Source organism: Aulonocara sp. 'chitande type north' Nkhata Bay, linkage group LG22, assembly GCF_057382095.1.
Source record: "Aulonocara sp. 'chitande type north' Nkhata Bay isolate Kocher_YH1m ecotype deep benthic linkage group LG22, A_spYH_male_GT1.1, whole genome shotgun sequence".
Classification (NCBI taxonomy): Eukaryota; Metazoa; Chordata; class Actinopteri; order Cichliformes; family Cichlidae; genus Aulonocara; species Aulonocara sp. 'chitande type north' Nkhata Bay.
This window is the reverse complement of record NC_141364.1, coordinates 15772428-15800387: the sequence shown is the minus strand read 5'-3', so window position 1 is coordinate 15800387 and position 27960 is coordinate 15772428. Positions and strand designations below refer to the sequence as shown.

Here is a 27960-nt window from a genome sequence, read left to right as displayed (position 1 = left end):
AGTTTGTGAGGGTGGTCTTTGCCTGGAAGCTATTCAAATAGCCAACAAACCACATCTTCACAGATATGTACTGTGGTGTCAAAACTCAGGGGAGGTCACCAAATGGGGGAAAAGAGTTAATGAAACACAGACAAGTCCAATAACCATATAAATGTTTTTTTTTTTTTTTTTTTTTTTTTTTTTTTTAAATCAAACACCACACGCTTTCAGTGACAGTTGCCTTTCCAAGATAATCTTTCTCTTCACTTTGAATTTCTGTACACATGAGCAAAACTAGCAATATATTCATTTTTACATATTGCATCAAAAACAAAACAAAACACACACCTCAACATTAACTAATATTGAAGAAACACCTTTGAACTGCTTTGGACGCCTCTTTCTAGATTGTACTGAAGTATGCATTTTCTGTTTTTCCTCAGCAAGCTCATGTCATTTAGATACATGGTTTGTAAATGTAGAAACTAGTTTTTAGGGGAGAAAAAAAAAAACAAACTCTACTCAGATGTTAACTCTGGTGTCACACAATAACCGTATCTCACATCTGACAAAATTCAGAACTGGGTCACATTTGCAGATGAAAGTGGGTCAGACAAAAAGTGTCATTTGTGCAATGAAATACTAATAAAGTGATCAGAATGATGCTTTACTTTTGTGTTTTCAGGAAAAGAAAAATTATAGCTTTAAAACTGAGATTTGGTAAAATATTTCAGTTTGAGCTTAGTGCAGTAAATCTTAGGCTCCCGCACAAATCACCATACCATACAAAGAAGCCCACTTGCTACATAGATAAAAGTTAAACTACCTTTCCTAAATTTTGGATTATATTACAAGTATTTGGCATCAAATCTAACAGCATTTTTCTTCAGTTTAAATGCAAGCATTTTCCCCTCCTTTTTACAGCAGGCACTTAGTATTCAGTAAGGAATGCCAACACTCAGTTCTATTACTGGTGCTCAAGGACAGTTTTTCCCTGAATTATGATCAAAAAGGAAAGAATGCAACCATTTTTAAACAAAAGGCTGTCACTTATCTTTCAAAGATTGATAAAATAAGAACATCTTCCTACATCAATTTATGGTATGTTATCCACACTGGCAGTAGTGTCATGTTCTGACAACATCTAGATCAAAGAAATGGACTCAACAAATACTGTAAATCATCCAACGTGATCAGGCTGTTTCAACTGCCTTCTTTAAATTAACGCAGCTTCAGTTTTCCCCTTTTAACAGCAACGTCAACAAGCAGATTACAGAACAGAAATCTCAGCACAAATTTGTTTTCTTTACATGATTGATACAACTTAAAATAATGCATCCATTGAAATCTATTGCTTCAGTTAACTGCATGCATCTCAAGTGCAAAAAACATTCATTGGTTTAATCTGGCAAATCAAACACTTAAATCATTAGTTTAAACACAAAATACCACATGTGATTTCAAGATGGCACAAACATCCAGCAAATACAATACTGCAAAACTATAAAATAAACTCGACAAATCAAAGGCAGTGCAGACACAAGATGATGATAAAGCCAAGGCAAGTAAGCCGGCAGCACGTGCTCTTCCGCTCAAAGCTTGCATTGATTTTGTTTGACATACAACTGTACAAATAAATCCACATCAACGTCCTGGTGCTCAGTCTTTTTGGAGAGGAATCCTTGTTTCCTTCAGTTTTTTACCTTTGGACATTTTCAATGTCATTTTTAAATATACCATCCGTAATACTGGAAGTTATATTGCATCCAAGGATACATGCAAAAGTCAGTCTGGTCTATGTCAAGCCATGGAGATTCTTAAGTGGTTGACCAGGATGTCAGGCTTTAGCTTGTAGAAGTTTACTGGCTTTAACATTTAAAAGTGTTGCCTCTGGATATACAAAGATGCTCCTCAGCCCCTGATATAGAATCCCCATTTTCATATAGTTTCTCTGGAAGAAGGATCCTGGATCCAGGCTGTAGCTTGTGCACAGTTGGCAGTGGTTCACACTTGTTGCACCTGCTGGTATGTGCATTCTTAAACATTCACTGAGCGGAGGAGCGTGTGGTTTTTATTAGTCTTCCCACTTTTAAGATGAATGTATTAAAGCAGAGGAGTCCCCAACCCCCAAAGAAGTCTAACCTTTGAGCCAATGAACGGTAGATTAAACCACTAGCACCATATATTTGTTTTCGTACAGTGGATTGCACAGTTGGAGGCTGACAGGGGTGCAGTGTGAGACTAGACAAGACTCCTAAATATCCAAAATCATTTCCTGATGGTTTTCTAATGTGCAAAAATAAAGTCACAACTTTCGTGCCAAAGCTTCAACAGCTTCATAAACATCAGCTTGCCATGGATTCCCTCGAACCTGCTCTATAATACCTCATTGGCGTGTTTCACAGACTAGTGTGTGGGTGTCTGTCCTGTGTTATGTAGTGCTCCCGTAATGAATGACATAGTAGTCATGGACGTACATCAACACGGCGATGGGCTGTCCAATTATGAGTGAGATCCACACGGCCGCGTTGCCGTAATTTCCGTTCAGGAAGCGACTTACGAACAAAGCCAGAGGAACCTGAAGGGTTTAAAAGGTCAGAGGTGAATGCATGTGTATGCCTCAGTATATAATGAAATGAATAAATATAGGGCCTTACCTGAGCCATCATTCCCATGAATGCCCACAGTCTAAACATCTTGAGAGGAACGCTCACCAGGTACTGAGGAAAGAAACAGATTCCCTTTTTTAGAACTCAGCAGTTGCATTTATAACAGCGATGCTGTAAGCTAGCAACTCTTCTTTCAGTTTCTGTGCATGCACCAGGAACCTCTGAATTTCTGCCCTCATGTAGGAATAAAACATTTAGTAAAAACAGTCTGCTTCACATACAGAAGTAAAAACAGCCATCAAAGGTGTTTGAGGCTAAATGTTGCTCAGTTACCTCATGGAAAAAGGCAGAAGCCAGAAAAACAGCAGTTTGAGCCAGAAATTTGTTCACCCCCTTCCTCAACATTGGCTTATAGAAATGTCTGCAAAACAGGGAAACACACAAATGACTCCTGGTCTTTCTTTTTATATCTGGGTCTAACTATATATGCACTATTAATGAGACTAAAGCCAATCAAACCATGTGGCAATACTGATTTTAAATAAATAAATAAATAAATAAATAAATACTTGTCATTACAGAGTTTGCTGCTCACCTCAGGCACCACTTGTGCACTGGGATGTTCCAGTTGGCCCAGAAGTATGTGACAGTCTCAGAGTTCCTGAAATCAAGAGCAGTTTAAGGAACTGATGTCAAAACTGCAGTGCGATTTGAATCAATATTTCTAGGAAAACACTCTTTGAAACCTATGTGATACATCATCTGTTGCATTTGGAAACACCATCACTTCTACATCTGACAGACTGCACAACATCATATTAAAGTAACAGAAAAATGGAAGAAGCAAAAAAATAAATAAATAAATGAAAGATGAGAGGAGTCACACAGAAAATGTATGCTTGACGACTCACCACCAGTCCCTGTAGAACTCCCGATCTCCAAACTGCAGGAGCTCTGCCACAAAGTTCAGAGAGGAATGGAAAAACCAATAGAAGAATATTAACCATATTAGATGGTTAGGAACCTGGGAGGAGGCAGCCAGGGGGGAGGATTAGAAAAGGAGAGAGGAAAAGGTGTCTAGGTTGGTAAGGTTGAACTACTGTTGACTAACAAATGCAACTCTTGAGACCTCTTTTGAGATGAGCACAGAATAAATTTCACTTTAAAAATGTTAAAATAATACAAAAAACAAAAAAAAACAAACAAACAAAAAACGACAATACCAGAATAAAGGAATTAATTTGAGTGTTTAATTTAGATCACTAATACTAATAACAGATCACTGATAAAGTCTCTGATGTGCAGTCTAGATACTCACAGCTAGTTTCAGCAGCCGCTCCACCATCCTAGAAAAGTCCATTTCCTTTAAGTAATAAAAAAAAAAAAAAAAAAAAAAAAAAAGATACCTTTTCTTTATAAGACCGCTCCAGTTTCAGGCAAATATTTTTGACTCTTGCCTTATTGGAGCCATTGTAAGTGATGCAGTGAGTGTCTCTATGTTTATACACACCTGGAACGGTTTCATTGAGTTCTGAACACTTGGGACCATCCACTGGAAGACACAGACTTAGGTTAGGGGTTTTTTTTTTGCTGCTTTTCCACAATATACTCAAAGAAGAAATGTGTTCGAACTAGGCATATCACAATTTCAGATTTTCACTAAACAATGTAAGAGAATGACAGATAAACAATATTCAGCTACCGAAAACAAACTATAAGTCAAATCTAAATATATTTATTGCAGGCAGCATTTTCCGGCTCCAAGGTTTCAGCATGTGGTAATGGAGTAGAAGCAGAATGGTAACGGCTATACGGGGCATGCCAACTTTGTAAATTTGATGCAAGAATCTGCTGGTGTGTGAAAGAAGTAACTGTAGCATCAGAAAAGTGAGCAAAGACCATTGTTATTTCACGACACCCCCGATTTAAATCACACTTGACTGATCAGTTATTTAATGCATGCATACAGTGTATGATCAGCATGCTTGCCAAGTGTCTGTAAATATTCTACATACCTGCTGTATTAATCCCACCAACAACTGCATGAGGAAAAGCTGGAAGAAAAGAACACGTTAAGATTTAAACAAAACATTCACACATTCATCTCCTCGTTTGTGATTGCGATTCATTTTCTGTCATTATAATTAGGTCACCAACTAAAATTTTGGGACCGTTTCTGATCGTTTCCTCTCACCATTTCAAAAAGTCTTCTGATCAGAAACCTTTTGCGTATCCGTGGAGACCGTGGGAAGTTGAGCTGGTAGCAGAGAGTTGGTGCAAAGATGAAGTAGTACATGTCTAAAGACAAACACAAACAGGTCACATCAATGTGTCACATTAATGACTTGATCCTACACTTTCTGACTTTGATACTGGAATGTTTTAAAAAAAATTAATAAGACCTTGTGAGAAACGACATTTACTGGCTATACAAAGAGATACTCCTCAGCCCCTACTTTAACAAGTTAATATTTACACAGCAAATATTTTGACCCACTAATTTTCTTTCTCATTGTTGTTGGTAGCAATGTCCATCTGCACTAACTGTGCAGTCTGTTACCTCTGTGTGTGAGGTTGCCTGGGTAGGAGACATTGGTGTTAACCGCTGACCCGTTGGACTGTGCCACAATTGGACCTGAATGTGGCAGATGAATAGGCACAACAATTAGAATTTCAAGCATCATTCAATTTTATTCATTATGGTGTATTAAAATGAATCCACAGTAATATAGCTACAGATGCAGATCCAGCTTTCATCCACGGTCAATTGAAATAGCGCCAGCTATTCTATGAAAGAGTTGCACATGTTACTATGCCACCACTAGATGGCAGTATAAGCAAAACAGTGCAACAAATCTCTGCAGGTATGAATCATCTACTGAATTCATTCACAGATACGAGTCGTTTTGTTGACCTTAGTCACAATGATTCAACGGCCCAGCAGTTCCTATGCTAATATACTTACACGAATATGATCGTGTCATTCTTTTAGCTTTGGCTTGTCTGATTTCTCTGCACCACTTGTTGGAGTCCATGTAGGAGTACAGCTTGAGAAACAGCACTGTGTAGGTGCCTAAGGAGAGCACACCACCCACTGACACAGACACACACAATGTACGAGTCACTAGCAGTGTGCAATAGATGACATGGTACATAATAAATAAATAATGAACCAAGCATAGCTGGGTATGTGTACAGATTGACTCACTGGCTCACTCATATTCACCTTAAAGTACTTGACATTATTGCTCTCATTTGTTCTAATTTTCTAAACAGAAGACCCACTCTTGTGTAAAAAAGAATAAAGCATAAGAAAAAAAAAAAAAAAAAAAAAAATCATGTACCTGGTGTGATGGAGGTCACAGTGAGTACTGAGGCTGAAGGAAAGATTAACAAGGATGTCAGATTAAACAAGTGAAGAATCAGCCCTGTAGTTTCGGAGATTGTGCCCTAGAAAGAATAAAGGACAAAAAGTAAGCAATATTTTATTAATACTTTCAGTATTTTTTCTCTTAAGGAACTGTGCTATCTAATCTGGATCAGCTTCAGTGTTCTTATCGGATTTAAGAGCAGGTATAAAAAGAGGTGGCGCTGTGATGTTGAATTTACTTTGAAGACTTCGGCAACTGAAAAGCACCTGTTTCAAGCACACATGGGAGATCACAGAACGACAACCTTCTAATCAAATCCACTTTCTTTGTACTGTAAGAAAACAGTGTTATCACATCAACAAATAAGCTTACTGAGGTCGAAGAGTCCCAGACGAAGAACTGAGCATCACAAGTTAAATGAAAATTTAATCCAACACAGAAAAACACATCATATTCGTGTAGGGACTTACCACAGCCAGACGCCGCTCTATGTACAAGGCTGCTAATATGAACACATTGGACACTAAAACACAAAAACAAAAACAGTACTCAAACTCTATGAGATGCTATGCCATAAAAATCAAAATCAATCATTACTCTGTTTATTTCAGTCACGAACTTCAAAAGAGAATTTGAAGAACATTCAAATATGACCTTTGTTTTAAGTTCTGCTTTCACCCTAGTACTGATTACCTGTGTTGTAAAACACAGACTGCATCAAGAATCAACTGTATCCAAGTAAATAAAATCTGAACAATCACCAGCAAAATATATTATACACAGAGGCTCACATGAACTGCACTTCTATGTGGCAACATTGCACATATGAGCCACTGAAACTTAATTACTCTGGATCCATTTACATCTTTTGTACTTAAAGAAGCTGTTAATAACCACTACACAGCAATACAACTACAAACCATGTTTGTGAATTTTATCATCTCAATCCTAAAGTCACAAATAAACACAAAGTTGTAACTCAATAACCGTGTGCAGTAAAATTAAGGCTCCGTACCAATGATTAGGCATGCTGCTGGCCAGCTGTAGGGGTCCTTTAAGAAGAGGGACACTACTTGGATAGGGTCTACCAAGATGCCATACCTGAAGAAGGAACAGAAATATATTTTACAGCTATAGGAAGTCATCTCTTAAAGTGATGCAAAAGGCTGGAGCCTGTCCAAGCTGATGTGGAACAAGAGGAAATAAGCTTCATAACCTAAGACCTGGAACAAGCTCATGCCTTAGAACATCTGTACTGCAGCAACAGTTCAAGTTGTTCTGGACGTGAAGCAGTTCTCAATATGTAAGCTCTTGTTGATTAAAACCCCCCAATAACAGCTACATAAATATAGGTGCATACTCACTTTATGATGTTCTCTAAGAAAAGTCGTGCATTACTCAGCACCTGAGAAAGATGCAACAGGACACAATATTAACATGACTCATACTATAGAAATATTTCAAAGCATATTTTTCAAAGTTGTTCTTCATTAAAAAGCTGCAAAAAACCCCAAAAACAAAACACTTGTCTGAATCTTCAACGTGCAGATGTAACCGTTTGTTTATACACATTGAAACTGTTGCTATTCAAATTTGATGAAAAACAAACAACAAAACAAAACACATTTATTCTTATGCTGGAATTTATTAAGGAGGAGGATATTAGAAATAAAAATGTTAGCTGCTGAGTTATAAATAGATTAGATCCTCAGCTAAATTTAGCCACATGTTCCTGCTGTTCACATTGACACCCTGCTGAAGTGCACTCTGATAGAAAGTGTCGAGCAAAACAAGTTTATTATTAAATTGTATATTTAAGTTCAGAGTCCAGCTTCATCTCAGCCATCGGGGCTATCAGAGAGTCTAAGATAACGCTAGACTTTGCACAATTTAAAGAAGCAACATTATATATGGGATCTGTACAGTTCTAGTTCATTTTTATATTAGTCACTTAAGCTAGTTAAGATAATGAGGACATTTGGTGTATGACACTTAATGGGGTCATGCTGCAGTGAATATCCCCACCAGCTTGCCAAACCCCGGCAGCAATGTGGTTTTGTCTGTAGTCCAAACCAGTAACCTTTACTTTAGTAACCTTCAGCACAGAGGAGGCCACTGTAGCATGTCACACATTTACTGTAGCAATGTTTTGTAGAGAATATTGCAACATTGAAGATTTTCAAAGATTTGCCTTTTTCCTGCAGTGGAAACAAGGCCTACTTGTTTCCACTGCAGTGTTTTTCATTGTTACTGTTTGCCCTTTCTATGCACACCATTAAAATACTGATGGGACGTCAGTTTTCAGCACAGGATATTATAAGTCATAGGATCAGAGGGTCATAGGGTTCTAGGGAGGCTGAAGTAACAGTAAGGGCTGGGTACAGGGGCAAAATCTCTGCGCTCTGGGAAGGGTGAAGGAAAAAGGTTAATATGTCCAAAAGCTACTTTACTATAGTGTATGTTATGTTTGTTATCATTTGTAATGTTCTAGAAAATGAAATGCTATTAATAATAAATTTTTTTCATCACATAATATACAGCTATCAAACTACACTATAGAACTATTAAATCAAAATATTACTTCTATCCACTTGTACTTTCTTTGAACAATCTATAATGCAAAATGAACATCCCTCTCTCTGATCTGGTGGATAGTAATTTTAACAATGAAAGAAGCCACTGATGTTCACTGAACCTGGCCTCTGGCAAAGATGCCCTGAGAAAACAGGTGAGAACAAAGATCAAATCTTAAAACAGGCTTTACGTCACAGTGCACTGACCTTGTCAGCCTGTGGCCATATAAACTATTTACATGGTTTACTTGTCTGCAAATCACTTGGAACAATGCAATGAACCATTCCAAGTCTCAGGTACTCTTCCCATATCTATGACCAACAAGCTCAATACTGTGTCTTAAACCATATAACAAAGATGAAGAAGAACTGGTCGCAGCCATCTGTGCCTTGTTAGTAGCTAATGAAGTTTTCCAATTGAAAATGAACAGGTCTGATTTTGGAGAAGGGGGACACCTTAAAACCAACATCTGGTATGTAGCTATTTGCCAAGCAGATGGGTCTGCAGCAGAACGAGCAATCTTCTCTTAGAGGTCTCTATAAATGGATCATGATTCATCAGGTCAAGTCAAGTTGGCTTTATTGTCACTTCAACCATATGCAGTTTAACAGTACACAGTGAGGCGAAACAACGTTCCTCCAGGAACCAAGGTGCTACATGCAACATAAATTTACAACATAAATTAACAGAAAACACTAAACTAGCTAACTAAGAGGCCTAGTTAGCTGGCTAGCAGAGACAAGACAGACTGACCTAACATAAATTAACAAAAAAAACCTATCTAAGGAAGACTTTTTTTTTTTTTGTTATCAGACAGCAGACAAAGTGCATGTGCAAATGTGCAAACAAGAGCAGCAAAGTGACAGAATGATAGAAAAACACAACGTAACATAATAATAAGGTTTTGTGATGATGAGTTGAGGTAGTGGAGGAACAGTAAACATTCCTTAGTGTAGCAGCAAAAATTAGGAAGTGCAGAAGTTAGTGCAAAAAGTCCAGTAATAATATTGTGCAAAAGAGCATTTACAGGTTAGTGTGTACGATGGTTTGGTGGTGTAGGTCAGTGTGTTTGCGCTTGTGTTGATTAGTCAGTCCAGTCTCAATGTTTTGAGGTAGTTGAGTTAAACTAAGTGATAGTGTGTGTGAGTGTGTGTGTGTGTTTGCGCTTATCAGTCAGTCCCTTTTTGCTGAGGAGATGGGTGGCTTGTGGAAAAAAAAAAAAAAAAAAAAGCTGTTGCACAGTCTGGATGTGTGTGCCCGAATGCTTCGGTACCTTTTTCCAGATGGCAGGAGTGTGAAGAGTGTGTGAGAGGGGTGTGTCCGATCAGCCACAAAGCTGGTGGCTTTGCAAATGCATCATGTGGTGTAGATGTCCTCAATAGAGGGGAGAGAGACCCCGATGATCTTCTCTGCTGTTCCCACTATCCGCCGTAGGGTCTTGCGGTCCGATATGGCACAGTTCCCAAACCAGACAGTGATGCAGCGCTCAGGATGCTCTCGATAGTTCCTCTATAGAAGGTGGTCAGGATCGGTGGTGGAAGCCGAGCCTTTCTCAGTCTTCTCAGAAAGAAGAGACGCTGTTGGGCTTTCTTGTGCAGGGAGCTGGTGTTGAGGGACCAGCCGAGGTCCTTCTCCAGGTGGACGCCCAGGAATTTGGTGCTGTCGACGATCTCCACAGAGGAGCCGTTGATGCTCAGCGGTGAGTGGTCGCCTCGTGTCTTCCTAAAGTCAACAACCATCTCTTTTGTCTTGTCAACATTCAGAGACAGGTTGTTGTCTTTACACCAGTCCGTTAGTCTCTGCACTTCCTCTCTGTACGCTGACTCGTCGTTCTTGCTAATGAGACCCACCACGGTCGTGTCATCAGCGAACTTAATGATGTGATTTGAACTGTGTGTTGCTACACAGTCATGAGTCAGCAGTATGAACAGCAGAGGACTGAGCACACAGCCTTGTGGGGCCCCAGTGCTCAGTGTGGTGGTGCTGGAGGTGCAGTTCCCAATCCGTACTGACTGAGGCCTTCCGGTCAGAAAGTCCAGGATCCAGTTGCAGAGGGAGGTGTTCAGGCCCAACAGGCTCAGCTCAGGTAACAATCAGAAAATAAGACTATTCTAAAACAAAGCTTAAAAAAATGTTTCATGAACCTCAGAATCAATTTCATCAGATCACAAATCAAATGGTAACAAATAATCTATGCAGGTGCTGAGGACAAATATAAACAAAAGGTATTCTAAAAGTCTCAAAATCCCATGTAGACTTTGTTCCCAGGGTTCAGATACTAGATGATGACAGCTCAGTAATTACACAACATGAGAAGTATTTTATCCTGCCAGCAATGCAGAGGATGGAGTACCAAGAATATTGAGTTTTCTCTCACAAGAAGAATTTCTTACTAGTATTTTGGGCTATTTTCTTAAAAACTTAGTTTTTCCCTGTTATTTTGTGTTAAATCTTACAAATAAAAAAATAAAAAAAATAAAAAAATCATGGAGGGCACAAAATACATCTATATTCCCATCTCTAGAAGCATGCACTTCTACAGCTGACATTTTAGGAATTTATCTGATGGTCCTTGTTATCGAGGACAAAGTACACAACTTACTGAACTCCTAAATATACACACATTCAAGGTTCTGGGGGTCCACTTTACATTTTTACAGCCTGATCCTAAAGCATCCTCTGAAAAACGTCTAAAGTGAACACCATCCGTTGGGTATGTGGTGACCACAAAGTGAAAGATGTGCTGAACGGCAATCTAAACCTTCAAAAACGGGAATAAACCCGTCATAGAACCACCCACACACACACACACACACACACACACAGAAATCTGCATAGATACATCCAGACAGAGCAATCATGCAAGTACATCTACACACAGATATGCAAAGCACACACACACTTAGAGTCAAATTCCCTTTCATGTGGATTACAGCTAACTGGATATTTTTAAATCTAGATGTCTAATATAAGGCTAAAACTGACAGGATTCTCTGGGGCACTGCAGGCTGTCTCTGGAGACAGACACCCACACTTCCCTCACTGGACTGGGGCAGAAGCTCTTGTTTCTAAATGAGGTTAACAGTCCTGAAGTCTCCTCAACAGAGAGGGACATGACATATTTAACTAAAATGCCTGCATTCAGCCAACTTCAACAGAAGTATCTTGCTGTATGAAAGCCAGGTTGGCCAATTTAGTTATTAATGCTAGTAGCACTACAAAGTATAGCAGCCACAATGGTTAGTCTTTGCATACACTGTAGCAAACCATTTGAATTATTTTAAAAGGAGCTTCAGCAAATGTTACTTTCAAATAACTAGCTAGCATTAACAATAACAATACTAGCAAGCATTGTGAGCTATTGTGAATGAAGGAATTTCTTTGTCATTACTAATAAAAATGTCCCTGCTACAGATAGAAAATTGAGTTTTTCATAGAACTGATAACTGTTAAGGATGTTGGCTCACTAAAAATTTACAGTAAAGAAATCACCACAATATTAGATATGGGTCCAGTTAGATCAAAGTTAGAGCTGAAGCATTTTGAGTCAATCTTTTTGGAAAGAATCATCACGAATGATCTCCAGAGTTCTAATTTATTTATTTATGTTATTTTGCAGCTTTCCCCACATGAATTAAAAGAAAGATAAACACCGTCTGAAAGGTCCTACGGACAGTTAGCAAAAAAAAAAAAAAGAAAAAAAAAAGTAAACACTTTTTTTTGTTTACTAATACTGTTAAAAAAAAAAAAAAAAAAAAAAAAATCTACATACCTTGGAGCAGATGACCTACTCAATAAGACTCCAAAATGAAATAGGAGAGACAAGATAGGAGAAACAGTGCCATTTAACCATTGAAAGAGATTCGCTGTCATTATATGAGGAGAAAGAAGTCCTCTTTTTTTCTATTTTACTGTGATTCTAATCCCACAACCTCTTGTTTTTTTGTTGCATGTTTTGCGTGATGCTCATTTATTTTTTTTGCCCAATATACAAAACTCAAATAAAAACTTAAAAGACAGGACCCTTTTACTGTGAGGAGAGAGTGTTAACCACTGCGATGCCACGCTGTCCTAAATCACTAATAAAAGGAAAACAATTTGGCAGCAAATTAAAGACCCTCGCGTAATATAAGCCCACCTAACAAAGTTCACTTTTGATGAGAAAGTTCAAACAAGCTCACTGAGATTAAACTGTAGCTTACAAACACGCCTCTTATCAAAAATATAGAAATATCTACAAGAAATGGCAACCCAGGCCAGAGCAAAACCAAAAAAAAAAAGAAAAAGAAAAAAGTACTTATGTGGCTAATCTGCAAGTGTTATGAGAGATAACACAAAAGTCGATTTATCAGCGTTCCTGCAGACAACACAACAAGTTAATGTGTCACAAAAAGTCAATGTAACAACAGGTCTAACAGCAAGCCCAGAGGGATGTGTACTTTGTGTGGGCTGGAACTTTTGTTTTGCTGCAGTAGTTTGGAGTTTTATACACTTTGGATGGCTGAGTGGCTGAGTGAGTGAGTGAGTGAGTGAGTGAGAGAGAGAGAAGTGGCAAAGAATAAGAATAACCATACATGAGCTGTTGAGATTAGAGAGTAATTCTTTGAGATTTCTTGCATGAGCCTTGTCCAGACCAGTAAGATTTAGGTGAATGAGGGGTCTAACTTTCTAAATGTTACAGTTTTCGAAGCAACGGTGGCATACATTTTCATTTCTGCGTGGACATGTAATGAGGTTTAACTCACCAGCATGACAACACACCAGTTGAGGATTCCTCTGTAGTTGCTGTAGCCGCTGGCTGAGCTCAAGAGAGACTCCTGTAGATTGTGACACCTGCAGAAAAACACACAGTCGTTCACCATTAAATTTTAGACTGTAATCAAATGATTAGCACTCTTTCCTGTCTCACTGTCTCCACAAGCTAAGGGGGGGAATCTAGTTAGGGCAACAGGATTGATTTTACAACTCTTACAAAGCACCGATAACTCAGAGTGAGTCATTTATGATTAACACATTGAGAAATCCTTCAAAAATGACACACGTGTGACTTCATGTTGAGGACCAGCTATGCTGAACTTCCTTTACTTAGCTTATTTTCCTTGATGGACCGATTACCACTTTCTTGGTGGTAATGCACTTAACAACAATGTGGTATAATCTGACATTAAAGTTAATATCAACTTCAAGTTAGGATCAGAGGGAAATTATTTAATTTCTATACCAGCTTTTACGTGGATGAATCACACACTGCAGTTAAAAGGTTTACATAGCACTGCCCCCAATCTATGCTTTAGAAAACTGAAGCGTTTCATCAAGAAACCATAAAGGAACTTTTACACAGCCATAGGTGATAAAGGGTGAACGAGGACAGAGGAGGAGAAGACTGGTCAGAGGAAAATGGTTAAGAGGTGAGGAGATGGAGCAATAACAGCGAGTTAGGAAAACTGTAGAGAGGGCAAGAGGATGGAAAAATAAAGGAGGAAAAACCAAAGTGGTTTTTAACATAGTGCCAGGACACCCACTCAGCATGAGAAATGTGCAGAAATGCATGCAAACAGTAGACATGCTATCGCCAAAGCATGTGTCACAAGAACACATCACTTGCCTACGTCAGCTGGCTGGGATCCAATTAAAATAAAAATTAACCACAAATTAAAATCACCTTCCTTTTACTGGGTATTAAAGTGCCGTATTAGGACCCTGGCCTTCACACCAATTACAAGGATGTAGAAATTCCATGGGGTAATCAAGAAGGCATGGCTTCAACCTAAAGAAATGCATGCTTTAAATAGGTAGGCAGATCTGAGAAGCTGGTGTGGTGCCCATAGGTAGAAGCACGGGCTATTGTTTGCAGCAAGGTCGGTCATACCCTACCTGTTCTCCTGACACACCCTGTATACAAACTCAAAGCTACCCTCTGTTCAACAAGTGAGTGAGTGTCCTGCCAAAGAAGTCTGTTACTACTATTCATTTTTATATTGCTTCAAAATTAGAGACATCTGAGACAAACTCTCCATCGATCTGCTGACTATTTTCTTAAATTATTTATTATTGGCCTGGCAAAAGAGCAAACTCCAGCTAATAAAAAAAGCAAGCAATGAAAGTTATGTCAGTTTGTTTATAAAGCTGGAAATAAAAAAGCTCCCCAGACCTGTGCCAGACTCTCACAGATTGCATTCATGCAAGGCTATTAAAGAAATGTAGAAAATGCAGAAAAAAAACAGGGGATGAACGAAGGCAACTCAAAAGGAGGCATTTAAAGCTTATGGAAATGTTAAGATTAAGTGCAACTTTTGGGTTTCTGCAACTCTTTTTTTTTTTTTTTTTTTAATGCCCACTAGCTCAAGAACAGCTTTGTAAGAAATAAGTACCAGCTAACCTGTCATGAAACGGCAATTAAGCTACTAGAAACAATGGAGGAAAAATAACGACTCTGGCTAAATTACACATGAATGAAAAGGGGAGGAGGAGTATGAGATGTACCCCTCTGCTAACAATTTACCGTTAACGTCTGTACGTAATGCTGGAACGTTAACGTCAAAGGTTACCTGAGCTTTTCGTTGATATCTTCTACCGCACTCCTCTGTTTCTTCGGACTGTTTGCGAGCTGCTGCTGTGTTGACTTCCCCATTTCTTTCTCCACATTGCCGTTATTGTTCGCATGCTTCTGGACCTTGTCTGCGGCTTTTTCTTTAGCGGAACAAGGGGGAGGTTTCTCCCCTGCGTCTTGCCTCTTGGTTTGCTTGGTGCTGGTGCTGGTTGTCCTCCTCCGGCGGGTTACGGGCCCTCTCGTCTCGGCTGTTTCGCTCATTTCCGCGGCTTCAGTCACGCTGTTTCTACCTGCTCGACATTGTTGGTCAAACTGCCCGCCGCTCGTTTGTCCCTCAGTAACTTCACAACAGGAGCTGAACAAACAGCAGCGGGATGTTCTTCTTCCTGCAATGTGAGCGCTGGTAATGAGAGGGGCGGTTCATTACGACGGCTCAAGGTGCATTTGTCAGAAGGGTTGCCAGTTCTGTATTTTCAGCTAACATCCCCCGTTCGTAAAGAAAAAAAATAAAATAAAGCAATCACAGTGTCCTGTCCGTTTTTTCTTTGTTATTTGCAATTACGATACAAACACTCACTTTTTCCTTATAAAAAAAGTTACTGCATAAGAACATTTCTGTCTCAAAATTTATTATACAAAGTATAATTGCCTGTGTCGCTCACATGTATGGACTACAAATCTGTGATCAAGTCAGGTTGCAGTGCGAGTGAAAGGAAAACCAATAGTATACGTCGGTTTGGTCACGTGGTATTTCTGACCAATTGCATTGTAGCTGAGAACGCTCGCTCGGTTGAGTTAAGTAGCGACAGCTGTTGAGGGAAGCTTCGTCGCTGGGACAGGTATTTTCAGTGTTTTTTCACCTGTTTACATACATATTTTTAATTCTTTAACTCACATATGTTACGGTGTAAACTCGGAGATTCCGTTGTCTGCTTTTAGAGGGAATGAAAAGACTCAAGAGGAAGAAACAGAACGGCGGAGTTGTGGTGAATGGGAATGGATCTTTCACAAGAGGTACGCGATGACAGCTAACAGACTTTGTTTTTGAAGAAGAGATACTACATTCAGTCGCTTAAGACGTCTTATTTTAAAGTTATACCGTTTTATTACGATGGCTGCTTCGATAACATCTGTACGTGCAGGCAAGCAAAACTAGACCAGACTAGACTATGTAGCTAATTCTAATTTAATCTAATATTACTGCAGTCAAGTGATAGCAACTAAAAATGTGCTGCTTTGTTTACAAGAGGGCAAACTTTAGCTGCTTGCGTGGCAGCCTGTCAGGCAGACTGGACTGCTTGGAAATTTACAGCTGACAGTCTGGCAGGGAGGAGACGGAAAAGGTGCTTTTGGTCAGCGATCCAGCAAAGCTGATACTTGTTTTGCGTTTAACTCACACTGGCTGCAATCTAAAGCATAGCATTTAGATAACTTTATGATCATTGATCCTAATGGCTTTGCTTGCGTAAATGACTTTTAAAAAAGGCAATGTCTTTTAGTATGAAATGAATGAAGAAACACCTGGTTTGTCTGTGCAGGTTAGTAAAATAAGTATAAATCTTTGGGTTTACCTTCAAAGCCATAATAGTGTGATTTTTAAACGTGATCCTCAAGTCTCTGTCCTTATCCATTTTTCTTCCCCCCTAACTTTCTTCTCTCTGTGGACGCTCTCGCACAACTCTCTGTTTCATCCATACCACTCGCTTTTACTTTGTTTTCTTACACCTCCATCTCTGCCTGTTTGTTACAGAGCCAGGTTGTGGGAGGAAGCAGAAGCTGGCTGAGATCCATCAGGCTTTGATCAGGTTAATATCACAGTGTGTCTCTAGAGTGTGCTTACTCCACAAAAACTGGACATGCACATTTAAGCAGATGAAGAGCAATTTTACACTCTTGAGCTATGTGCTGCCAGTCATGGGACATCCAGATTTGTGTATTATGTTCTAGGAGTGAAATAAAACAGGAAAATAGTTGCTTCAGCGAACATGAAAAGCCTGACAATCTTCTTCATCATTTTAGAAGCCTAAAAAGTGGATCTTCTTTTCAATATTTTCTATGGTAATAAATACCTCAGATAGTTCTACAACTCCAGGGCATAAGGCATATTTCCACTGGAGAAATCCCCTCTACCTTCTTATCCAATACACTATTTCACAATTAGATGGCACTAATTTATCAACAGACAATAACTTTTATACTAACATGATTGCACATGTGGTGATTACTCTGGTGTGTTCAGGAATATTATGATGTAATCATAAGGACCTTTAAACTGTGTCCTAAAATGTGTTATACAGTTAAGTCTACACGTTTTTGGGTAGTGATACATTTTTTTTCTAATGTTGCCTCTGTACATCACCCCAGTGAATTTCAAATTTAAAACTGAAATAAAACAATCAAGATGTGATTGAAGTGCTGACTTTAAGCTGTAATTCAAGGGGTTTCACAAAGATATTGCATTAACTGTTTGAAAATTATAGCAGTTTTTATAGCTAGTCCCTCATTTTCAGCAGCTCAGAAGTAATTGGACAATTGACTGATTAGCACTTTCATGGCCAGGCAAAGCCTGCTCCCTCATTAATTCATGACAAATTACACAGATAAAATATCTGGAGTTAAATCGAGGTGTTCAGTCAGGAGCTGTTCATCTGAATTTAATTTAGAAGTCCAAAATTGATGTTGATGAAAGTGACAGGGGCCATCATTAGTCTGAATAATCCCCAAATAAACCTATCAGAGAGCGAACACAGGAACTTTAGGAGTGATCAAAATCATGTGGTTCATCACTAGCCAGTGAATTCACTTGGCAAGATGATGCCAAAACAAGATCTTGCCAAATCAAGAACACTCTCTTTGTGAAGTAGGTGTTTCATTCTTAAGGTCTTCAATCAAAAGACACCTTCATGAATGGAAATGCAGAGGGTTTACAATAAGGTCCAAACTACTGGTTCATTCAAGAATTGTATTAGACTTTTCTAGAGAACATCTAAAAGAGTGGCAACAGTTCTGGAAAAAAGATGAAAATAAGATTAACTAGTGCCAGAATGATGGGGAGTTAAGTATGGAGAAGTAGAAAACCACTCATGATCCACATTATCTGTCAAACACAGTGTTTACTATGTTATGGTATGGGCATGTATGGCTGCCAGTGAACGCGGAGCACTAGTCTATAGTGATGAGACTCTTGATTGAAGCAGCAGGGTTCATTCTACTCAGATTCAGCCAAATTCTGCAAAACTGATTGGACAGCGGTGGGAATTCCAAAAGGGTACTGCAAAAACGGCTCAAGAGAGAATTATTATTATTTTGGGGGGATTCTCTTCAATGACCAAGTCATATTTGGTCATGCACATGTGTTCTAGACTTCAGGCAGTAATTTTTAAAAGAATTTTTATTAAACTACTTAAAATGACTCCAATTAAATTTTAGCCTGTGAGAGTAATTTAAATTAAATTAACATATAAATAGTGCTGACCTGTTGAACATAGTAATTTTTTAATTCTACAAAAAATGCATTAGCTGTTTTCTTAGTTTATTTAAATCAGAGGTAGGAGTTTCTAACTGGTACAAAGGTACAAATTTTAGATACTATGAGCAGACTGTAAGTAATATAAAAATTGTCTAATTTTGGCTTTTGAATGAACAGTGATCCAGTGGACATTGAGACCTTGAGGAGAGCGGCAGTCAGTAAAGGAGGACTGCTCACTGATGAGCTAAGGAGAAAAGTATGGCCCAAACTACTGAACATAAATGTCTATGAGTTACCACATAAACCTGGTTAGTATACACTTAACTTAATGCGTGGTTAGTGTTTGATGAACTGCATAAATAAGTAATAAATTAAGTGCTCCTAGTGCAAACAATGCTAGCAACAATAAGGGAAATATTTCTTTTGTTTTAGGTCGAGATGTGAGGGAGAACCACAAAGACTACAACCAAGTAGTCCTTGATGTCAGGAGGTCGATGAAGCGTTTTCCGAAAGGTGTGTGTGTGTGTGTGGGTGGGTGGGTGTGTTTTATCTCTAAAGATAGCAGCATAGCGCAATGTGCCATTTGTTAAACTGTAACCCTGACCTTACAGCAACATGGAGTTATCTTGTGAGTAATTTATAAACCAAGTTTAATCTTCACAGGAGGAGTTCCCACTTTTTTGAGCTGAGAGTGTTGTTGTATTTTAAATTCAACAGCACTACTGTTGTTTACAGAGTCAGCAAGCACGTTTGCCTTTAAAATCTTGCAACATAGCAGAATGAGGCCCATAGAAAACACTGGATTCTGTATTCTGAACTCTAATAATCCAATAATAAACACTTTCTAGTGTCACTTTTTGGATTACATAAATGCACTGCTCATTTGCTCTTCTGCAGGTATGCCAGCCACGGAGAGAGCAGTGCTTCAGGAGCAGCTCATCGACATCATACTGGAGGTTTTGAAGCGTAACACTCAGCTGCACTACTACCAAGGCTACCATGATGTGGCCGTCACTCTGCTGCTGGTAGTTGGGGAACGAATGGCCATCGCCTTGTTGGACACACTGTCTAATTATCACCTCAGGTTGGATATTTTATTTCCTGATGATTCTCATACTTTTATGTATAGTTAAAATGTTTTTCCAACTTCTGCAAGTCTTCTCTCTGTGCAGGGACTTCATGGATCCTACCATGGACAGCACCAAACACATTTTAAACTATCTGATGCCTATTTTGGAGCAGGTTGATTTGGAACTGCATGACTTCATGATCAGGTACAAAAAGTAGTGACCACTAGAGGGCACCACAGTGTTGGTTTTTACCTATAATGCTTACAGGGAGAGAAACGGCTAGTGTATTTGCAATTGAATTAAAATATTACTGAAAACACATCAGCAGTTGGAGTTCAGCTATCAAATGGTACAACAGCCTGTCTGTCCTGCCAAGGTGTACACCACATTTAACCTTATTTGCGAGATAAAGTTAAATGTATTTTACTAGTGAATTCACCTAAAAATGATATATGAACAATTTGCAGTTTGTTAAAACACAAAACAAAGGACGTCAAGAAATAGCCAGCTGCTGCAGATAATGTGTGATGGACTGCGGATGGGAATGTTTGCAAATCAATGAATCGAATCACCCTTTAAAGTATTTTTGATGTGTGCATGTCTGCAGTTTTTTTTTTTGTTGTTGTCTTGTTGCCTGTTCATAATTGATACTGTACTGGCAACTTCCATATTTGCAAACTACCTGTCTACTTGCATACATGCTGACATAAACAGAAAAAGCACAAAAAACAAGACATTGCACTTGGAGAAAGACAGCAGGATAAACAACACCCTACTTCAAAGTTTCAGTCACCCTTTCTGCTGTGCGCTTCCTCTTCTCCTTGTCTGTCTTCTTATCTCTGCCTCTTTTATTCTGTACTTGTTCTTTTGCTCACCTTTATTTTTCTTTCTCTCCTGCTTCATTTTCAATCCCTACCCAACTCATCGCACATGCTCTTTGCCCTTTGCTCCTTCCCTCTATCGGTCCCTGCTTCTTTCCATTTGTCAGTCCCTTTATTTAGCACGCATTTGTTCTTTGTCGCTCAGTTCTCCTGTCCAGTATTGATCGGAAACTTCTAATTTGTTATTTTACTTGAGGCACAGTAGCAGGATATATGAGGTTGAAGAAAACATACTTTTCTTTCAGTTCTGTATTTTATATCTCAAGTGTTCAGGATTTCAGGATTATGACATATGTATTAAAGGCAATGAGTGGGGAAAAAAAGCTTTTGACCAACTCAGATCCAGAGGTTTTCTTTTTTTTCTGGTTTTGATCCACATGTCCTGTGTCATTGGATCACTTAAAACGGGCAGTCATATATTAAGAAAGAGTGATTGTACGTTCTCACTTTTCATACTTGACCATATGTTTAAAATGTGACTTAAAGGCATGAGTCAGGCAAACAAGTCTGACCTTTATTGTGGTCAAATGAATATTTTTTTTTTTTTGGGGGGGTGGCTTCCCAAACAATGAAAGGTTCAAATGTGTCTTGTTATTTCATAGAAATTTAGGTGATAATTCATTGACTTCCAAAACTTAAGAAGTGGCCAAGAAAACAATCTGGTCCATCTTTAAAAAGAAGGAAAACATAGTCTAAGTTAGCAACACCAAAAGGCCCGGAAGACCAGATAAGACACTTGATTTTTACAAATTCTTTCCTTGGTTTAAAAAAAACAAAAAATATCCTTCAAAATATCTAACCAAGTCAAGAACATTCTCCAGGAGGTAGGTGTGTCATTGTCAACGAAACGTCCAAACCACTGCTTACACTTAAGAACAGAAAGGCCAGATTAGACTTTGCCAGAAAACATCTAAAAGAGCTCTGGAAAAAGGAAACCAATATGAACTCATATCAGAATTATGGAAGAGAAGAGTATGGAGGAGGAAAGAAACAACCCATGATCCAAAGCAGACCTCATCATCTGTCAAACATGTGGAGGCAATGTTATGTCATTGGCATGTATGCATGCCAGTGGAACCAGGTCACTAGTGTTTATTGATGATGTGACTGCTGATAGAAGTAGCAGGATAAATTCTGAAGTGTACAGAACTATATTATCTGCTCAGATTCAGCCAAATATGGATGCTACTTAAGAGTCCAAAGGAAACTGCAAAGCAGCTGACAAGTTTCTCAAGACAGAGAAAGTGGAATAAAATCAAGGTCTAACAGTACAGGGATATTTGATGATGTTCTTTCAGTCCCCGTTTGTAAAATGTTAGTTTCTCAGGTTGCGTTTGAGCCTCTGATCTATAAAAATGCCTGCAATGTCTAAATAGTTGATTAAATACTTTTCTGTAAGACTTCTTGAATTACAGCTAAAAGTGTGAACATTAATCACATATTAACTATTTTTTTAATCAAAATCTGCTGTGGTGGTGTACAGAGGCAACACTGTACAGTATATACTGTTATGGTTTCATAAATGTTTCTATTCTTGGATTTGTATTAAAATCTCTTTAATGTGGTCATCTGCTGCACTAAGACCCAGTGTAAATAAATGGGGATTATTTTGAAATGTGAATGATACAAAACCAGTCTAGAGAAGTCCGAGAATAAATAAATACAAAATAGTTCAGAAAGGATCAAACAGGGCAAATATGAACGTAGATATATGTATAAACATGGTTACAAAAAAATAATCAAATGAAATGTTAAAATAAGGTAACATGATGAAATGTGCCTTTTGTCTTTAGAGCGGAGGTTGGAACCATCTTTGCACTTTCCTGGCTCATCACATGGTACGGCCATGTTCTCTCAGAGTTCAAGCATACCCTGAGACTGTACGACTTCTTCCTGGCCTCACATCCCCTGATGCCCATCTACCTTGCTGCTACGGTATGGGCGAGAGCCAATGAGGTTGTTTTGTCAGTAATCCAGAACACGTGAATACATGTTGCCACACACACACACACACACACACACACACACACACACACACACACACACACACACACACACAGAGTGAGGCAGAGTACTGTGAAGTCATCAGACTAGTTAATTAGATACTTCCTAATGAGCAGATGAGAAAGAGGGGTACAGAGGGAGGGATTAAAGAGGAAAGGGAAAAAGAAGGAGCAGAGAGAGCTGACTGATGTGAGAGCTTTAGTAGGAAGGACACGGAAACAGATTACAAAGGGAAAACATTTTGACTTTTTTCATCTGCTCCTCCACACTAACTGCTGCATGCCATACATGCGTGTTACTTCCAGCTGGATTGTTTCTGTCTGCTGAAGTATGTTATGTCGAGAGTGTACACAAGTCCTTTTGTTCCTTTGTGTTATTTAACTGTAGAGTCTGTGCATTTTGATTAGTGGCTTCTTGTTTGCACTTGAGGATGTTTTTGTGTGTGTGTGTGTGTGTGTGTGTGTGTGTGTGTGAGTGTGTTTAGAGGGGCTGGGCAGAGGGAGAGCTCTGTTTGAAGTGTGTGAAACAACAAAGCAGAATGTAGTTCATGTTTCCTCCCAGGCAGAGTACAGCGCACAGCATGGGGCTTTAACTCTTCATCTGCTTATCTGTCTGCAGTGCACTTACTGCGCCTCACAAACAACGCAAGCTAATGTACTATATATGCAGTCTAGTATTCAAGTGTTACCCAGAGTGATCTGCTTTAGGGTTAAAAGTTTTAACTGGTGCTTTGCTCCTCTTCTCCTCAGATTGTGTTGCACAGAGAAAAGGAGGTGAAGCAGACAGAGTGTGACATGGCCATGGTCCACCACCTCCTCTCTCGTATCCCCCAGGATCTCCCATACGAGCTTCTGATTGGCCAGGCACAGGACCTGTTTGAGAAGTACCCTCCATCATTACTGGCCAAGCGGGCAGCACTGCAGTCTCGCAAGAGGTGAGGGCACACCATTTTAATAAAGTTGTTAATTGGGCATTACTATCCCCTCAACCCACTCCTCCCTAAGCCAGGTTCTGCAGGAGGTTTCTTCCTGTGTAAAGGGAGTTTTTCCTTCCCACTGTCGCCAAGTGCTTGTTCATAGGGGGTCATCTAAACTCTGTATTATTTTAGAGTTTCTATCTTACAATATGGTAAAGCCCCTTGAAGTAACTGTTGTTGTTATTTGGTGCTTTGTAAATAAAATAGAATTTAATTGAATATTTAATAAATGCAGAAAATGCATGTAATGTAATGTCATTCCTTCAACAACTGAGAGTTGATGCTCAATAAGCACATCGTGACTGGCTCGGTGGTGCTGCTAACACACACAGGACATTTAGTGTGTGTGTGTGTGTGTGTGTGTGTGTGTGTGTGTGTGTGTGTGTGTGATTCTGTGTGACCATTTTTCACATTTTTAAACTTTTTAGGGGGTAGTCTTAGAGGCATGATAACAGTCTCCTTTTCAGTGTGTATCCTCAGCCATCAGTCGCTTTCTGCCTGTCAGTGTCCTTCGGTGTGGCTCATACAGTCATTGTTTAGGGCATGAAGTGACACAAGGCCTTGACTGACACACTGAAAGATACTGTCTCACCATACATTACCCTCTGAGCTTCCTATACACATGAGATATTGAGTTAGCAGTTCTCTGAAATTGTCTACCACTCACTTCCTCGCCTGTCTTTTTCCATCACTTTATTCATCAGACCATCTTTTCACATCATTCCAGTTATCCATGCTTCACCTTAGACCTGCCTCTGTTCTCCATCACTGACTAAATCTCCCTCTACTTTCCTTCTCTTCCTCTGCTTTCTTTAGCCGGTCCATCAGCACCTTCCAGGCATTTCAGCTCTCCACCCTCCACCAGAGGCCGGACTCTGTTCTCCAGCGTCTCACAAAGGCCCAGGGCTCCACCACCTCCAGACACGGTAAAAATAGCCTCTGTAATCTTATTACTGACTCTGAAGGAGGTCTTCACACATACAGAGTACAGACATGTAGATGGTTATGGTAAAAGTAAATTCTTTGAAGTTGGCATAATAATAATAATAATAATAATAATATCAACTGTGGAACTGTATGAAGAAAATTTGTTGGATGTTGGATCCTCAGTTTGTTACATTTGTTTTTTCCACCTCATGTAAACACAATTCTTCAAAACAAGGCAACAGCAAATATGCCATCGCCCACAATCTCTGCACCTCCCTTTGGGCCAATCAATAACAAGTAAACAAATACTGTAGCACCCCCATCAGACCAATCAAGTGCAAATTTGAATATGGCAGAACAGAACAAAAAGATGCATTATTCCCGTAGGTTTTTAGCAGCTTGTATAAGATGAACACGCAATCACAAACATGTTGTATCATTCCCCTCAGACTAAGCAGAGTAATATTAAAGCTTATTTACACAATTCCCCATAGTTTCATCAAAATTCAATTACAAGTGAGATGAAATGCATAACGGACACACAGAGGGCCGATCTATAGAACCACCTTCTCTGCCTCTCATTAACTATGAAAAATCGTCCTTCACCTTGTAAGCAGTGGTTTTACAACACTATTGTAACTCAAGTCCAATTTTAGCTGATTTCATTGATCAAAGATATACCATGTGTTTGAAATCTTGGGGGGTGGGATTGCCTTTCTTTAGTATTTGCTGTTTTTAATTGATTCAAATTGCAGCCACAAAGGATTCAACAAAAATGGTGGATAGACACACTGGGAGTGATGGAAAAGGCAAAAAAAAAGTCAGAAGTCAGTCTGTTTATTAACACTGGCTTTCCATTTTGGTGCAGTGTTATAGGATTGTGCTGCATAACTATAGATGCAAAACACTTGAAACTTTCACCCAGAGGTGCCAATAAAAACTGACTTCATGTCTGTGTTTAATCACTCTTTAACACAGCCACCTCTAGCTGTGGTTGGCACTGCAAATGTATAGAAAAGCTGTTTTACCTTTGTTCGGTTAAATTTGCCGCTCAGAACATTGAATTCCCAGAGCGGTTGTTATATACATGCCAATTTAAAGAGAGATCTACGGTTAAATACGTGTGACATCACCACCACCCAACAGTTTTATAAAATGAAACAAAACTGAGAAGTTTAAAATTCCACACACGAGGTCTGTGTTTAAATGTTAAATAATGCACTATTAATGCAGCCTGGCAGGAAACCTCCACGAAGCTTAAAATATTCAATTTTCGCTTAAAGTGTTTTTTGATTTGTGTTGATTTAACTCCATGGACATTTTTAGAAGATGTAGTCTGTTTGTTAGTGCTGAAGGGTGAACCTAATATTTAAAATAGTAGTAAAAAAAAAGTCAAACTACAGCATCCAAAATAATCATAAGACTGAAGCAGCTCCTTTCTAAATTTTACAAAACCGAAATATTGCAGTTTTTGTGCTCCTCCTTATTCTGTGCTCGCAACCTCCTGACACGCAGGCCTGGAAGCTGCGTTGCCCGGGGACCGAGGCCAGCTGTGGAGGAGGGGAAACAGGATGGTGAAGATGGCAGTGTGGGGGCTGTCCGCGACACTCGGGGCAGCCGTGTTCGCTGTGGCTCAGACCGCCATGGACTGGGGACCTGAGGCATTACTTCAACTGTTCTGACGTGGCGGTGGCGGTGGTGGGAATACAGACTATTCAGCAAGAACACTGACACATGCAGTATAGGTGCACATTTTTACAAACTTGAAGCTTATCTTGAGATGGTGAAGAAAATGAGGAGGAACAATATTGGTGCCAAACAGGTTGTTGCCACTAAACCACGTTGAACAAGCATGCTGCTTGTTTTCTATAATTCAGCCTCAGGATTCTTGTACACGTGTGTGTGTGTGTGTGTGTGTGTGTGAGCAGGATACCTGAAGTAGAAAGCCAAACCGGTGACAAAGAGATGAAGGTCACAAATGGGTGCAAAGCAAAAGGGTTAGTTGTCATTTTGTGGCTCTTACAGTCTGGGTGACTTGCTCCTATATAGGAGGGGATTATGCATGTCCCCCTGTCAGCGGCCCTTTACATAAGGATCCGTCCGTGCACGTGAAACACTAACACATTTTTGCTGTTTCAGGCTGCTGCTATCTATTTCTTGTCAGCTGACTATTTTGCTGATACTTGTTTTTAGTTCGTCCTGCCCGGTTTGTGTATTTCTGTTAAAGTGTTTCATTAGCTTTTTAGATCAGCAGCAATATCTGAGAGCCAAAAGTGCCCAAAGCCAGCACAGTGACACATGAGTACAAATTATTAAAGAGCGGCGTTTTCTGCTAAAAGCTTCTAGTTACTAGCAAAGAAGGGAAGTGAAAGAGAAAGATGGAGCGATGGAGGTGGAGATTTTTCTTGTGAGCCTTGTATTAATTGCTTTACTCCAGGTGGCAGCCAGTTAAATTTACAGTAGAGCGTGACACACCAAATGAGCTTTTGCGCTATCAAAATATGAATGTTGCACTCAGTAACAAGGGTCGCTTTATGCAAGCAGTGATACTTTTTGGAAAATCATTTAGCAGGAGGTATTGAAGCAGTTTTTTTATGTTTTCAGTTGCAGTTTTGCTGCTGCTTGCTGCCCACCGCACTGAGTGAATATGGGGAAGAAACCAGTACTTTTACATTCCTAAAATATTTAGCAGGTTTGCGCTGACATCCACCCCGAACAGCCATCACTAGAGCAAAAATACCTCATCTTCATCTTTCTGCAGCTTAAAAATGACTGTTTAGCTTTAATCAGTGGACAATTTGAACAATTTCTGTAACTGAAAGATTTTTACGTAAATATATTTGTTTGTGCATCTCCCCGAATAGCAACACACATACTTAGATGCTGTTAATGCCAAAGCTAATCACAGAGTTTCATAGCCTGAAAAGCGAATATTAATAATAGAGGCCGCTTCCACCTGAGGTACACGCGTGGGTGTGTGAGGGGTTTCCTTCCAAACAGCGATGCATGCTCTCTGTTAGACTTAAATAATGAATAATTAATCAGCTTTTACAAGCATGTACCGAAGCTTCGCTGAAGTCACTCCCCAGCCACCCAGCCTATCCCCGCTGCTTCCTCTGTCATCAGATATGAATGTATCACATGTTTGCACAGCTCGCCGTGCAGTCTGCCCTGTTGATTTCTTCTGCGTGTGAAGTCAGCCGTGCACAATCAGTTGTGTCTACAGTTTCACTGTAGTAAATTAGAGCTTCTGAGCCCCAAGCATTCATCACGATGAGATAAGTTAATCATTATATATATATATATATATATATATATATATATATATATATATATATATATATATATATAAAAAAAAAAAAGAATAAATCAGAGGAAAATACCCCACAAACTGTTGACTGGGTCTGCAAGTCAGTCGGTAATCCTGTGCTGGTTGATCAAATAGCCTGAGCTGTACATTTGATTGTCCAGTATAAATGCATTAAATGTGCACTTGTGCAAAAAGCGAGAAATGGGAAATGTTAGCTTTAGTTGCAGGCCAGTTTTGTTT

The 27960-nt window shown here is 39.3% G+C and overlaps 2 protein-coding genes across 2 annotated transcripts; one reads left to right on the top strand and one right to left on the bottom strand.

Moving 5' to 3' along the window:
* Positions 1-140: 140 nt before the first annotated feature.
* dgat1a (diacylglycerol O-acyltransferase 1a) lies at positions 141-15744 on the bottom strand. The gene is made up of 17 exons (XM_086279574.1): positions 15082-15744; positions 13279-13366; positions 7324-7364; positions 6975-7060; positions 6430-6482; positions 5933-6038; positions 5554-5682; positions 5149-5223; positions 4783-4886; positions 4604-4642; positions 4099-4140; positions 3907-3951; positions 3500-3612; positions 3184-3249; positions 2922-3009; positions 2637-2699; positions 141-2557 (listed from the first exon to the last, which is right to left on the bottom strand). The coding sequence occupies exons 1-17, from the start codon at positions 15342-15344 to the stop codon at positions 2411-2413; spliced, it is 1548 nt and encodes a 515-aa protein (XP_086135700.1). The 5' UTR covers positions 15345-15744; the 3' UTR covers positions 141-2410.
* A 61-nt stretch (positions 15745-15805) lies between these two features.
* LOC147303883 (TBC1 domain family member 20) lies at positions 15806-27689 on the top strand. The gene is made up of 11 exons (XM_086279575.1): positions 15806-15922; positions 16023-16097; positions 16834-16888; positions 18730-18860; positions 18985-19065; positions 19450-19636; positions 19725-19826; positions 22297-22438; positions 23257-23441; positions 24300-24409; positions 25926-27689. Exons 2-11 carry the CDS (start codon positions 16028-16030, stop codon positions 26090-26092), a joined length of 1230 nt encoding a protein of 409 aa, XP_086135701.1. The 5' UTR covers positions 15806-15922; positions 16023-16027; the 3' UTR covers positions 26093-27689.
* The last annotated feature ends 271 nt before the right edge of the window (positions 27690-27960 follow it).